Below are 16,296 nucleotides of genomic sequence, written 5' to 3'. Positions count from 1 at the left end.
TAACAAATATATAAAAGTTAAAAGAATTGTAAAAATCTTTATGGTACCTTTAAAAAGCTAAAATCTTACTCCTAGACAAAACAATAGATTCATATATAGAGAGATGATGAATATGCCATTAATTCTAGCTACTTGGAAGTCTGAGGCATGGAAATACAATTTTAGCTTTAGCCACTTAGCAAGAGTCTATTTTAAACTAAAAGTCAAAAGGGGGTGATGATGAAGGTAAATATTATAAGAACCTCTGAGTTCAATTTGCAGTATATATACATGTATATATCAAAATTTATATATATAGAAACTCTGAGTTCAATCTGCAGTGTGTATATATATAAAAAAATTTAGATACATTACATGAAGAAGCACAAGAACAGGGTAAACAATCAAGGCACTATATATAAATCATAAATAAAAGAGGGGTAATATTTATACATGTAAGTAAAAGTATAGAAAACTTGATTGAAAATTGGCACATGGTTCAAGTGCAATATAATTTCACCTAAAGTGACAAATTATGATAATTTCTATTTAATCATAACATATAGATATAAAAATTAAAACAATATCACTGATGTGAGAAAAACTAATGAAAACGCTGCAGCTGTCTAAAGAGTGAAAGTCAAAAAAGACACAAGAATTAGAGTAATGTAACCCACAAAATTCTGAATAATTGCATTACAATAGAAATCTTTGTTTTAATTATTTTGTAGGTATAGGTGGACAGAATGCATTTATTTTATCTGTTTACTTTTATGTAGTGCTAAGGATCAAACACAGTACCTCACATGTGTGAGGCAAGCCCTCTGCCACTGAACTACAGTCTAAGCCCTGAAAATTCTTCTTTAAACCACATTGATCAGCTATATTTACATAACCACTAGGAGCAGGCATTGTGAATTACTGCTATTCATTACATAGCAGAATAAATTCACAGAATGTCCAGTTTAAGCATTCATATAAAGCTCTGATGATAAAATTTTGAATGAATAAATATTTAAATTATATTTAAAAAAATCTTCTATAATATTAATATATTGTGGTTTTACTTAGAGGTATTCGGAAATTAGCAGATTTTCAAGGGAGCCTCCTGAATACAAATAAGTGCCAGGTTATGAATATCCTCACAGGCATTGTGGAATATTTTGTAGGGATTCTTACTGTGAAAATATACAGAGAATCATTCCTCTGGTGAGCAAATTCCTAGGCCAGGAGTAACAGGCAGTCTGTTTCCCACCCTTAGAATGCCCTGGAATTTTCCCTAGGAGCTAGTAATGTAATTAAATGCATGTGCGATGTCAAGCTGCTATGGCAATGCTCTGCTCAAAAAGGCTCTGCACTAGAGTCTTATCAGCCTCAAACATGATCTGTGGAAGACAGCTCCTGAGAATAAAGGAACTCTCTCTCTCTCTTTTTTTTTTTTAACAAGCACAATGTTTCAATGAGCCTGAAACTCTCTACATACAGGTGTCGCAGTCTGGCTGGGCACAATTCAGGAGCCACTTGTCAAAAAAAACTAACCTTATTTTTAGAACTACAAACGCCAAACAAAACAGCTCCTCAGGAAAAAACCCTGAGTCCAACTGCCACCACCGGCTTCCCACAAGCCTCTCATCCCCACACCAGCCTCTCCACCTCCCACTATCCTCTTGCTCTTGAGGCCGATTGGCTGGGTTGCATGGGCGGAGCCAAAGAAGTCCCCCAATGAGCAGCTCCGTGGAGGAGCCAATCAGCTAGATGTTGCTGGGGCCACTGTGAGCCAATCATCAGCTGGCAGCTGGAAGTTTGCTGGGGCCCCTTTGGCTGTGGCTCTCAACATACAGGTAAGTTTATACAATGGAATTTCTTGAGAGCTACACAAAACTCCTAAGTTTGCACATTGTAACTTAGTATATAACTGAGGAATAAAGTGTATAATGTTGCTAAATTTCTAACCTGCCTAGTAATAAAATAAACAATATGTAGTTATGATGCCAATGACCTAAATTAACATATTGATATAAATAAAGCTTGGCAGCTTGGTCTCTTTGCCATTATGCCACCTTTCCTGCCTCTTGTCTATGTGTTGTCTTCTTCTTCTTCTTCTTCTTCTTCTTCTTCTTCTTCTTCTTCTTCTTCTTCTTCTTCTTTTACTGTCCTACAATACTTTGTTAATTTGAATGTACGGAGATCACTGGAGGACAAGAAGGAGCTTAAATAATTGATTGCATGGTAAATATGGAGCATGGAATGCTCTTTATTGATTGCAATGGAAACAAACCTAGGCTTGAAAAAACTAATTTCTGTTGGATTTTAGCTTATCAATTAACATTTTAAAATGTGAATTCCTCTTTGACATTTGGACCTCTTATCTGTATTATTTGATTCATTGATTTCTACCCACTTTGATATGTCTACTGTTGGTTTTCTCTTTAAATCCTAAAGTTATTTCTTTGGGGACAGAAAGGTGACCAAGGATTACTTCGAGAAAGCAAAAATGTTTGATGGAAAATGAAATGTGTCACAATTTGTTATTTTCTTGGTAACTACAGAAGTCTTTTTAATGTTGTCCTCATTAGGAAAAAAGAAAAAGAAAATACCCCATAAGATTCTACACAATTATTTCCCATTTTTTCCAGACAAAAACACTAAAAAATAATTTGAAACTATTTTCATTCTCTACATTGTGACCACTACTTAGAAAAGATAAATTAAACATAAAAAGAAAAACCTTTAACATTTTTTTCTACATAAACAAATGCCAATCTTTGTCCTAAAAATAAGAATCTAAAACTTTTTTCATGCAGAATAGAAATTGCAATAAGACACTCTACAAAGTTTAAAAACAAAATAATCCTTGGTTTTGAATTAGAAATTCTGACTTAAATTTAGGCTCACCAATAAAGAGTAGGTTTCTACAGATCTCTAACATCACATCTCCATATAAAGTCTGCTGAGAAGGGTCCAGGCATTTCCATTCCTCTTCAGAAAAATCAATGATCACATCACTTAATGTCAATGGTTCCTGAAATAAAAATGAGTAAATATATATCACATAAACTATATGATTAATGACATCGTATTTATTTCATAAAAAATGTACTGAGAGTTAAAAAAAAAAGTGTCTTTCACATATAGTAGTGACCTCATCCATTCAATAAGATACTTTTTTGTGGTGCTGGGGATTGAACCCAGGGCCTTGTGTATGCAAGGCAAGCACTCTACCAACTAAGCGATATTCCCAGCCCTAATAATTAGTTACAAGCAGCAAAATTGGTGGATAAAGTGGTATAATGGAACCCAGGGAGCAGCATATGTGAAGTAAAACACTGACACAAAGAAGTGGAAAAAAAATCTAACATAATCCCAAAGGATGAATAATAATAGCAATTAGTTACTGAATATTCAAAAGAAGCACAAACAAACAAAGCAATGATACTTGAGACATGCATAGCAAAATTATAAGTAATAATTTTACTCATACAACAGTGGTCACCTCAGTGACCATATGAGATCACTAAAGACACACGAAAACATCCAACAGTCCACATATTTATTTGAATGGTCAAAGTTGTCTATCTTCTCATATTTACACATACCATAAAACAAGTATTGTATTTAAAAAATTACTTTTACTTCTTCAGACCACAACATCACAACTCACTTCTAAAACAATAGAATAAAAATTTTAATTGTCAAAGTATTAAAAAACACTTAAGTCCTTGGATCAACTTGAATTACATGGCAAAAAAAGTTATAAAAAATTAAAAAGCAAATTAAGTGAATAGACTGTTAATCTCTCAGTTTATAAGGAAACTGACATATCAGTTTAACATTCCCAGATTTGGATAATCACTCTCACTGTGAAACTGTATTCTCACCTGGCTCATTTCAAAGTAGGAAGTGAGAGAATACCAAGTAGCAAATGTCTTCTTTGATATAATGAGAACAACTAATAACAGAGCAGGGAGGAAGAGCAGGAGGAAAAGATCAACTTTAAACAGAGACATGAGGTGTGAGGGAAAGGGAGAGAAAAGGGAAATTGCATGGAAATGGAAGGAGACCCTCATTGATATACAAAACTACATATAAGAGAATTTGAGGGGGAAGGGAAAAAAAACAAGAGAAAGAATTAAATTACAACAGATGGGGTAGAGAGCGAAGATGGGAGGGGAGGGGAGGGGGGATAGTAGAGGATAGGAAAGGTAGCAGAATACAACAGTTATTAATATGGCATTATGTAAAAATGTGGATGTGTAATTGATGTGATTCTGCAATCTGTATTTGGGATAAAAATAGAAGTTCATAACCCACTTGAATCGAATGTATGAAAAATGATATGTCAAGAGTTTTTTATGTTTTGAATAACCAATAAAAAATAAAATAAAATTTTAAAAAAATTCTGAAAGGTTCTGGCACCTTAAATGCCTCCCTGACAGCATAAAAATACTACTTTTTCCATGGGTCTCAGTTATCACTAGTGAATAAACACATAGGTGAAGTTAGTTTAAAGTTCTGATCTGTGATATCTTTTTTCTGTATTATTATTATTATTATTATTATTATTATTATTATTATTATTTAGATATTTAACCCAAGGGCACTCTACCCCGGAAAGGCATTTCTAGAAGTTTCTTTTTTTTTTTTTAATTTTGATAATTGGGCTCACAAAATTGCTTAGGACTTCTAAATTACTGAGACTGGACTCAAACTTACTTTCTTTCAACCTCATTTTTCCACAAAACTGTGATGTCAGGTGTGTGCCACCACTTCTGACTCTGCAACCCCTTTTGATACCAAATACTCAAATTTGCACAACTATTATTTCAACAACTAGTAGTCCAATAATTCATTTATGATACCATTTAGTACAGATCCCTCAAGGTTAAGGTTCACTCCTTTCAAATTTTACTAACTGAGGTACCAGTTTCAAGCCCCAGAATAGAAAAACATTTATATTTATGATTCATTTTCTATAATTTAACATCTCAATATCTACATGCTCAAGTTACTTATTCTGATAAAAAAAAGAACACACTTATGCATACCAGGTTCTTATAAATTATATAAATCAGGAAGTTGACAATAGAAAACTTGCATAGAACATAAAAAATGTCAGAGAAAAATTGGACACTATATAGGTCATTTTAGGAAATAACTTGTTGAAGATATTACCTCCAATTTTTCTGTTCTGCTACAGCAGTGAAGAGCCCCCTTCCCATTATGATTTAGAAGATCCTCACTATTTTAACTATGCTGTTTCAGTTACTCATTATTATGCATATTTCCATTTGTTTTCATCAAAAATATTTAATTGAACACTTTTACATTAAGGGATAAGAACAAAATATTTGTAAAAGAAAAAATAAAAATGAAGCTTAAGTTTTTTCTCTATGTGAGACCCTTAGAATATTGACCCATCACATCTCAGCCCAAACAAACATATATTCAATTTTCTTAAAACTCTTAAAATACTTATTCATTGACTTCAGGGTAAGGGATCCTTCATTTGGAATTTTGATATATTTATTTTTTTGGTACGGGAGCATTCTACAACTGAGATATATCCTATGCCTTTTAATTTATTTTTCCTTTTGAGACAGTGTCTCACTAAGTTGCTACACAAATCTTGAACTTTGACCTTTCTCCCTCAACTTCCAGGTAGTTGTTATTACTGGCATGTCCTAATGTTCCCAGAAAGACATAAATGTTCTAAACTCCTTTGGTCCACCTGCTTTTCACCTTCTTCTTCTTTTTTTTTTTTTTCTAAAAACAAGCCCTTGACAGCCTAAGATTTTAGATGCATCCATATGTTATATTTGATATATTTGAAGTATTGCAATATAGATTTAGAAAGAAAAGCTGCTTATTACCTATTTCTGAATTTTTCCAATCTGATATTCTAGAAATAGCTCCACAGCAATGAAAACTATAGCCACAGATGGAATTAAGATCTAACTTAACCTTCAATAATGTTCTGTTGCAGGCTCAAAAATTGACCTTAGTTTGAATGTAATTTTATTCTAAAATTTCCCTCTATCTTTTCTCTTTGGAAACATTTTTTTTAATCTTTCAAATATTAGTGATAAATTACATTTCATAGGTAATGAAATGTTAAACAAAATGAGACATTCTTCATCCACCTTTCTATTTACTTAAATATTTGGTTACCACCCCAAACTTGAGGTACAAATTGTGTCTTTCAATTAGCATACAGTGAGTTTTTCTTTGAAGACTTCTGAACAAACACACTAGGATTTTTTTTTTTTTTCTGGAATTCTCGGAACAGTTTATTTTCCATTCAAATTCTGGCACCTTATAATCATTTTTCCCTAGATGAGTAAGAAAAGGGAGGACAAAAATAATATTTGCCTTTCTTTTAAGATACAGATGAAACCTATAAAGAATATTCCTGTAATATCTAGAGTATCCAGCTAGTCCAACAAGGTGCATCATTCCCTGATTACAGGCTGCTGGGTAGGAAGGGAGGGTTACACACAAGTTGGTATTCTGTAGGTAATTCAACAAACATGGAAGCTGTGGGCACCTTGGGTCAGATTCATGTAACTTTTACACCATGGCCACTCAAAAACATGGCAGATACTGAAGAGACATCACACTCTAAAGTTTCTAAGGGGGCCCTAAACTTGCTGTCTATTCTTATAAAAGACAAATAAACAAAAGGTTCAAAGATTTGTTTTTAATTTTAATACCAAGGATTAAACTCAGGACTGCCTACATACTTAGCATCATTTCACTCCCTTTTATATTTTTTTTACTTTTAATATATTGATCCTCTTTTTTCATCCTACTAAAATGCTGAGATTATGAACATGCATCTTCACACCTGGCATTAGGTACAAATACTTTTTCAAAGAGTTTCATGTTATAACCACATGTTCCTCTCATGTGAAAGTACAACCACACAAATGCACACGCACACTCACTTTTAAAAATTCCATCCAAACCTAAGAGGAAAAGCTGATTTTAAACCCTGTGTTATTTGAAATGTTCCAGGGAACCATACTTCGTATTATAGTAAATTAGCTGAGAAAAGGTGAAACTTCAGAAAATCATGCTTACCACACATTAGGAAAATGCACTTAAAAATGGGTGCCACCTGGTAAGGAAAGAGAAACTGAAAACTCCTTGGACCATACCTCCTCCCAAATATTAATTATTTCAATGAATCAAAATTCTCATGCCCTGGTCCTTTCTTTAATATCCACTCTGAAGGGGTGTAGGCAAGAAAGTACAGAGTTGGTTTCAGGCCAGGCAGAGGTCACCAATCTGGCACAGGACAAAAAGTAGAATCCTGACTGTCAACACCATTCTTAGGGCCGGAGGGACAGTATATTGAGCTTTATCAAATTTAAGGCAGGGTTAAAGATTACAAAGGTGACCTCAGGAAACCCAGGTTCTCACAATTAGTTCTGACTAGTTTTACTCTGCCCCTTTCTTCTGTTTCATAATGCCCAGTCCTGCAGACATATCATTTTTAAAAATAAAGTAGATCCTGAATGTTAGAGGAAAAGTGCCTCTGACAGAGTCACCCAGGCATCACAAAACCTGGAGATGAATCAAGAGATTTGCCTGAGACAGAGATGAATTGTCTCCCAGATTTTGAAGCCTACCCTCTATTCTTTGGTTGTTGCTCTGATTCAATAATTATCACCCAAATCACTTCTGATTGAATAATTTTTACCTGAATATAAAAAAAAAATACCAAGCTCAGACCTCTCTGCCTCTGAGTGGAAGGTGAAGCAATTTCAACTCAGGCTATAGGACCCCAAAATAAAAAAAAATATTAATTATATGCCTTCTCAGACAGAGCTTTCTATGTGCAAGAAGACTTGGCTATACAAAGGGACATAAGTATTTAATGTTTAATATAATGTTACATCAATTATCAGTGACAATAATGCCAATGACAGATTAAAAATGCAAATAATATAGTGGGAATTATTTTACATTTTTGGGTTTCATAACCTTCATACTCTGGCTAAATGAGGCTTGTTTGTTTGGTTCCAGGGATAGACTCCAGTGATGCATCACTGAGAAATGTCTCCAGTTGTTTAAAATATATATATTGTTTAAAAAAATATATATATATATATATATATATATATATATATATATATATTTCCAGAATCTCACTAAGTCTTTGAGGCTGGCCCTAAGCTGTGATTAACTTTCTTTACTTTCCTGAGACACCAGCATTATAGGAACGCAACAACACACTGAGCTCATGTTCAGAAATTTTGATGCAGCTAGATTTTAGAAAAAGTAGTCAATATTCTATAGCATCATAGTTAAAAGAAATAAAATGATAAATATATGTGTAACTGAACTTTTAGAGGTCACAAGTAAAACAAATAAAATAATTATAATAATTTATAAATAAATTCTTATAATTCATAAGTTATCACAAAATTGGTACTTTATAATAATTTAAGTTATAAAATAATTAAAATTTTTATTACATAATAAAATTATGACTATATTTTCCAAGAAAACTATTATATTTTTAACAGAAAATATCCATAATTTTATCATTCTAATATATAAACAATGAAATTTGTTAGCTGACTACATGTATTTTTCATTCAACTTTCAATTCTCACACTTCTTTTCACTTCTAATACTTCTCAATGTAGATCAGCCACATTCCAAAAACTCATTAGCCACATGTGGCAAATGGATGCCACATCACAAGTTTATATCTGAGTGCTGTGGTTTCCTGGACTGCAGAAAATTGAATAACTGAAATCTTCTTTTCTTATTAGAGCTGAAAAACATGTCTTTCTTAACAATATTTCTTCTTTAAGCCAAATGAGAAAGAAATGGTATTTTTAGACCCAGGAGTGTGCTATAAGATGAGAGTTGTCTAAGGCAGGGCATTCTTCTATAGTGATAATTGTTAAGGTCAGTAGCCTTTTCATATATTAGACAGCAAACAAAGGATGATGCAAATCCAGGGGGAAGTGTCCTCATGTCTTCATGTCAGTCTACACCTTGAGACTAAAATTTAGTTGTGGACAAAAAGATTAAAACTTTTTTATTTTGCCATTGGGCCTTCATCCTAGGGATCCAGCTATGGTTGTCTGGTTTATCTTTTTTTGTAGAGTATGCTGTGAGTTAAAGTACTAATAATATTTTCATGTCTATATGCATTTTGGCGTTACTCAAAATCATTTTATAGAACTTTCAGTGTTAAATCAAGAAAAATAAATTTAGTGCTTTTTCCATGCCTAAATCTATGCAGTTAACTTGAAATTAGCACGTTTTGAATTCTGGCTTCCTGTTTCTATTAAATGCATTTAAGCTATCAAGTATTACCAAGCTGTCAAGTATTACACACTACCAGCCAACTTACTAATTCATGATTCAAATGAACAGCTTATGAGTAAGCCAAATTTAGACTAGGTTTTTCTGGGCTATTCTGATTTCAGCAGAAATTTTTACAAGCATATGCTCTGCTATTTGACATGGTTGCCCTGTTCCTGGAAGAGAAATGGCTGTCCACTCTAGTCTTCATTCTCATCCACATGGTCTCTTCTCCTTCATAAGCCTAATATGAGCTTCTCCTTCTTAAGATGGTGGGGTTTACATAGATAAAAATGGGAAGAAATCAAGACACTCTATGTCTAAGCACAATACCAGTACATTTCCATATCCTCTCTCTTCTACTGGCTGTAATATAATAGCCATTTTTTTTATTCACATATTGACAAAGAGGTACTATCTCTTGATAAAAACAGCTATAAAAGAGTATTGACAATTTGCTGGGATAAAGGGAAGGATATTGAACTGGAGATATTTTTGCATTTTATACTTTTTTACCTTTTCTTTCAGAGAATATTTGTATGTCTATTCTAAATTTATAAAATTTTACCATACCACAGATACTAGTACAGGCTAGTCAGGTTTTGAACTCAGAATCACAACTGCCTGACTCAAAAACTCAAAGATTTTCCTAGGTCACAATAATCATGCAAATTTTCTAGGGCTCTTGATATAGTTAAATTGGTAGAGTGCTTGCCTTGAATGCAAAAGACCCTAGGTTGAATCCCTAGCACCAAAATAAATAAATAAGTAAATAAATAAATAAAATAAAATAAAAATAAAACTTTTCTATGAATTTAGTAACTAAAAAATTACACCTCTGCTATAGAAGCATGATTCTTTTCAGCTTCATATCCTTTACTACTTTTTACTATTAAAACACTTTCAAGAACACTCAAGTTTTTTTTTTTTTAAATAGGGAATAATTTGGGTAGATCAAATTGGACTATGTTTTGAAAATAAAGCTAAATAAATCATTTTTATTTCTCATCATGAGATAATAGTAAAAAATGTGCATAACATACAATATACAGGTAACTTAGTTTGTTCCTTTTCTTTGGTTTTCATAGTCTACTTATGATTTTTAACCTAGATTAAACCTAGATATTCTTTTCATGAAACAGTCTCTTGATATGAAAGCAAGAGAAGAAGATAGATCTACTGAATTTTTTTTCCAGCAGCAGTTTGGCTAAACACCTGAAGATATAAGAAAATAATTCTTTTATTTTTTTCAACATGGCAAATCTTTTTTCTATAAACCCCACATGAAAGGCTGAAGTGGATAAATCCACAGAGCACACAAGGAAACCACACAGAGCTAATGCATTTTCAACTGGGAACAAGTGATGAGCCCCTCTCCTTGTATTTATTTTTGGTGAGATCATATGTCCATCTCTTTAATGTCATAGAAATAACATTATATAGTTTTAACAAATAGAATGATAAAAACCTTCACTGCTTTTAAGCACAGAATATTTACATCATCCCCCCCCCGCAAAAAAAAAAAAAAAAAAAAAAAAAAACATTTTCTTTCACATGCAACTTTTTGTTCCCAGAAGGATGTTATTGTACTGGATTATAGAACTACATTTTTATTTTGCCTGACATCATGAAATATAATTCAAATACAGCTGCTGAACTATACAGTATCTGTGAGAGTCAATAAGCATGTGTGCATCAGTACAGTGTTTGTTTGTATTGATGGCTGCTTTCATATTTTATGGACTCACTACAAAGTGTTAATTTTAACATTCAAGAACATTTGAGTTATTTCTTACTTTGGACCATTTAGGACCAGTGAGGACATCAATAATTTTGAACAAATAATTATTAAACTCAGCTTATTCTTTCCTAGTATTTCAATGACACTATATATTATTTTTTCTGATTGCTATGAAAATTATAATTTCCATCTTATCATTTCAATTTAATTAGAGTCAATATTATATGAGTTTACTAAATATAAAATAAAATTCTTACCACAGACTGTTTATTTTCTTGTAGTCTTTATGCAACTACTATTAATATTTATGTACACATTATACATCCCAAAAATACACTGCATAATTTTTTGTATGAAATAATCATAGGTTACTATAAAACAAAGAGAAACAAGTATCAATCATAAGATTGCTAATACATGCTAGCCATGATGATACACACCTATAATAATTCCAGTGACTTGGGACAATGAGGCAGCAGGATAACAAATACAAATATTGCCTCTTTTACTTAGCAAGGCTCTCAGTCACTCAGCAAAACACTGTCTCTAATAAAAATATAAAAAGAGCATGGGAGCTCAGGATGTGGCTCAGTGCTCAAGTGTACCTAGGTTCAATCAATGGTAGCAAAATGGTAAAAAAAAAAAATTGTAATTTAAAACTTAGGCAGTGTGGTAAAACATTGACAATAATGTAACAAATACAGAATTTAATAGATAATATGGATAAATTATGAAATGTTATTAGCCACATTTTGGCTACAATATTAGTAGATATGTAGGTTTTGGTAAATTTTCTTTCCTATGTGCCACATGTTTCTAAGTATAAATTTTCAATGTCATGACTTATAGTTTGAGATACCATTTAAACAACAATTATACTTTATATTGATTGTTTTATGTTCTACAAGATACTTTGCTCTCAGCTTTTTAAAGTTTCAGAAAAGTGAATTCAAGAATGGTTTCAAAGTCACCAAACACTACACAATAAGAAGTATAGGGAACTTTTAATATCCCTGATGAAAACTCTAAAACACGTTAAAGATGAGAAAACAGTTTGTGAACATTCTGAATTTAAGTCTTCACTCTCAAATTTTTATCTACACAATGACAGTACACTTTAGATAACATTCAGTCAGAAATTCACCACATTATACACATTCATCAGAAGTCCAGGTGCATATGCTTTGTTGACTTTTCCATTTCAGCTACTTTTTTTAAAAAAGTTTTACACCCTTCATTTTTGGCGACCTTGAAAGTATCTACTTTTTAAGCTCTGTTATTATACAGTTGGGGAAAGAACAAAATTAAAATAGCAAGCCACACAAGGAAGCTACTTTGTATATACCTTTCTTTCACCATGTTAAAAAGATTGGTGAGAATCTCAAAAACCTACAATTCAGAAACAAACAAACAACAACAACAACAACAAAAAAAGACCACCAAACAGACACAAGTACATCCACTCAGTGAAAGAAGTAAAAGAAACATGAAGCAGTAAATTCTCTGTTCTCAATTAAGTAGATTACAAAAGCAATAAAGAATTCCTCCAATCCTTAAAAATAAAAACATATTTTCAGGAAGTTTGTCAGAATCAGCCCTCCACTTTTGAACTGCAAAAAATAAAATATATTCAAAAGTATTTTAGAACAAAATATTTTATAACAAATAAATAATGAGAAGTTATATAAAAGAATACTTCCCAAAGTCACATCTGCAGTAAGCAGCATTTAAGAAAAAAATTAAAATGCTGTCAAATTTGAAGAGTTTGCCTCAACAGGTTGTTTCTGTTTCTGAAAATATGTTATGCAGTTTTCTATTATAATTTGCAAAAATATGCACAACCTGGAAAAACAGTAGTTATATTTGATACCTACCACTTTAGCATGATTCAGTTTGGTCACATCATCAATTAAACTTGCAAAAAATCTCTAGATTCCCATTGCTGCTTAAGGAAATAATCACAAATATAACAGCTTAAAAGAGTAAAAACTCATTCTTTTATAGTTATGGATGTTTTCATTGTCATGACAGAAAATTAATATCAAAGTATTAGCAAAGCCACACTCTTTTCAGAAACTCTGGAAGAGAATCATTCTAGCTTCTAGTTGCTATTGGTATTTTTTCTGTGGTTACAAATGTTTCCCTTTTCCTTGTAGTGATACAGACTTCAAGAGAGAAAAACAATTATATATATATATATATATATATATATATATATAGAAAGAGAGAGAGAGAGAGAGAGAGAGAGAGAGAGAGAGAGAGAGAGAATGGTGCTGTCATAACAAGCTACAACATTCAAGCATCATAAAATCTGAGAACTATAGCAACATAGAAGGTAGATACTCCATTGAGCTCATTTTTATTCATGCACAGAAATTTGAAATTTCATGCACAGTGGATGAAGAAAGAGAAGGGACAGAGCCAGGAGAATGTAGCAAGACAGGTTAATTATGCACAAAAGTGAGTATGATGGATAAAAATGTGTCATCATACACTGTCTCTGGATGCAGATCAGAGGACAGAGCCATGTCCAGAGTGGAGGACTTATTTGTTTTTTTCTTGGAACCCTGGAAACTCTCTCAATCCCACAGAGCTTTGGATTATTCCAACTAATACTCTATTCATACTTTCTCCCTGTCCTTGGTCATCCTCTTACAATAAATGTGCATGGTACTTATTTGAATACTGGGAAAGAAGAAACTACATCAGTGATCTCTGTTACTCAATTTTTTCCTGTATATTTCCATGGATTTATATATCTGGAGACCAATTTTAAATATTTTAGAATGAGGAACACTCAGTTATGAAAGCTAAAATATAAAGTGCGAGAAAATACTTGCAAAGTACATATGTAGCAAAAAGTTGATGTGACAGAATAAAAGTGGTTTATATTTGTGGGGAAAAGAAGGCATACCAAAAGAGTAAGTTACAGTCAAAATATTTTTAAATTCACTTAATAAAAGTGGAAATATTCAACAATCACACGAATTTCCAAAAAGGAGTATAAGTCACTCCTACTGAGGCAAGTTAACAAAAAAGCAAATTCATTATTGCATACCAACCAGGAAGGAAAACATTAACTAGAAAAGAAAAAAAAAACTGAAATTAAAAACATTGGAATTGGCCCAGACCAGCAGAGGCAGCAGCCAGAGCGCCCTCTCTTACCCTCCACCCACTCCTGGGTCCCTTTCCCCCTTCCTCCTCCTCCGCCCCTGGCCTCCCACCCTTCTCCTTCCTGCCCGCTCCCCTTTTGCCCTCAGTCCTTTGGCACCTGCAGTTTTTGGCTTTTACCTCCACCAGTGACGAATGACTTGACCACTCAAAGTCCAGCTCCCCATAATACTGCTCGACATGGACACCGGTGTGATTGAAAGTGGATTAAATGTCACTCTCACCATTTGGCAACTTATGCATGGGAAGGAAGTTGGCAGTATCATCAAAAAGAAAGGCAAATTGGTTAAGAAGATAGGCGAGGAGAGTGGTGCACGTATCAATATCTCAGAAGGGAATTGTCCTGAGAGAATTATCACTTTGGCTGGACCCACTAATGCCATCTTCAAAGCCTTTGTTATGATCATTGACAAACTGGAAGAGGACATCAACAGCTCTATGACCAATTTTACAGCTGCCAGTAGATCTCCAGTCACTCTGAGGCTGGTGGTCCCTGCTAGTCAGTGTGGCTCTCTCATTGGAAAAGGTGATTTCAAGATTAAGGAAATATGAGAGAGTACAGGGGCTCAAGTCCAGGTGACAGGGGTTATGCTCCCCAATTCAACTGAGCGGGCCATCACTATTGCTGGCATTCTGCAATCCATCATTGAGGGAGTCAAACAGATGTGCGTGGTCATGACCACCCTGTACCTGCCCAAGCCATCAAGTTCTCCAGTCATCTTTGCAGGTGGTCAGGACAGGTACAGCACAGGCAGCGACAGTGTGAGTTTTCCCCACACCACCCCATCCATGTGCCTCAACCCTGATCTGGAGGAACCACCTCTAGAGGCCTATGCCATTAAAGGACAGTATGCCATTCCACAGCCAGATTTCACCAAGCTGCACCAGTTGGCAATGAAACAGTCTCATTTTCCTATGATGCGTGGCAACACTGGATTCAGTGCAGGTTTGGATGCATCTGCTCAGACTACTTCTTATGAACTCAACAAACGATTTTATTGGCTGCATAATCAGATGTCAAGGCACCAGAATTAATGAGATTAGTCAGATGTCTGGGGCACAGATCAAAATTTTGAACCCAGAGGAAGGATCTACTGATAGGCAGGTTACCATCACTGGATCTGCTGCCAGCATTAGCCTGGCTCAGTATCTAATCAACATCAGGCTTTCCTGGGAAAGGGTTGGCATGGGGGAGCAGCTAGAACAATGCAGATTCATTCATAATCCCTTTCTGCTGTTCACCACCACTCATGATCCATCTATGTAGTTTCTGAACAGTCAGCCATTACAGGTTTTAAATAGTTTGTAAATTTTCAGTTTCTACACACTTTATCATCCACTCGTGATTTTTTAATTAAAGCGTTTTAATTCATTTCTCTGTTCAGCTTTTAATGCTGAGATCCATATTTAGTTTTATAAGCTTTTTATTTATTTATTTATTTATTGGCTCATGATTTTATTCTGTTTGTCACAGAAATGTAAGAGTGGACTATTAATACATTTCAGTTTAGTTCTGTAATGTCAGGAATTTTTCAAAAACATTGAGATGGGCTGGAGCTTTTTCTTTGTGAATAGAAACTGGATGCCACAGTGATTCATGTGGGTTTTATTCCTGATGTCTTCCTGTTATTTTTGTACCTTTAATCCCTTACAGAACCCTGATTGGGTTTTGAATAAAAGCCTTTATTGCAATTAAGATATTTTCTCCTGTTTACCACTTCCATGTTTTTTTTATTCACTCTCAATTGTTTCTTCCTACAATGCTGTATTTAGTTGCTTCCTGTGAAACCTTATGTCCAGGTTGAGGATTAGACTTTGCTAGTTCTTAACTGTAGAATAGATGTGCAGTTCCATGCTTGGAGGGTGCACACATGCATATCCATGGAAGCAGTTGACCTGTATCTGGGATTCACCTTCATAGGAATATTTGTCCTTGTTCAAACTTGCATATTTTAAATGAAAAAAGAATTATTGGAATTGTCAAGCTTTATTCTTTGCCATGCAAAATTTTAGAGCCTTGTGGAAAATTGATTTGGTACTGCCTACATAGGTACACCTTAATGAGCCACCAGTTCTACTCT

The 16,296-nt window shown here is 33.7% G+C and overlaps 1 protein-coding gene and 1 pseudogene across 1 annotated transcript in view; one reads left to right on the top strand and one right to left on the bottom strand.

Moving 5' to 3' along the window:
* LOC144249376 (uncharacterized) overlaps positions 1-13,692 on the bottom strand; it is a 30,986-nt gene extending 17,294 nt beyond the window's left edge. The window contains exons 1-3 of the mRNA XM_077791603.1: positions 13,672-13,692; positions 2,875-3,001; positions 776-780 (exon numbers count right to left, since the gene is read on the bottom strand). Coding sequence (XP_077647729.1) covers positions 776-780; positions 2,875-3,001; positions 13,672-13,692 — 153 coding nt within the window. The remainder of the gene's footprint in view (positions 1-775; positions 781-2,874; positions 3,002-13,671) is intronic.
* Positions 13,693-14,365: 673 nt separating this feature from the next.
* LOC113178293 (poly(rC)-binding protein 2 pseudogene) lies at positions 14,366-15,482 on the top strand (annotated as a pseudogene).
* The last annotated feature ends 814 nt before the right edge of the window (positions 15,483-16,296 follow it).

Source organism: Urocitellus parryii, chromosome 11 (genome assembly GCF_045843805.1).
Source record: "Urocitellus parryii isolate mUroPar1 chromosome 11, mUroPar1.hap1, whole genome shotgun sequence".
Taxonomy (NCBI): domain Eukaryota; kingdom Metazoa; phylum Chordata; class Mammalia; order Rodentia; family Sciuridae; genus Urocitellus; species Urocitellus parryii.
This window is presented reverse-complemented; position numbering and strand designations above follow the sequence as displayed.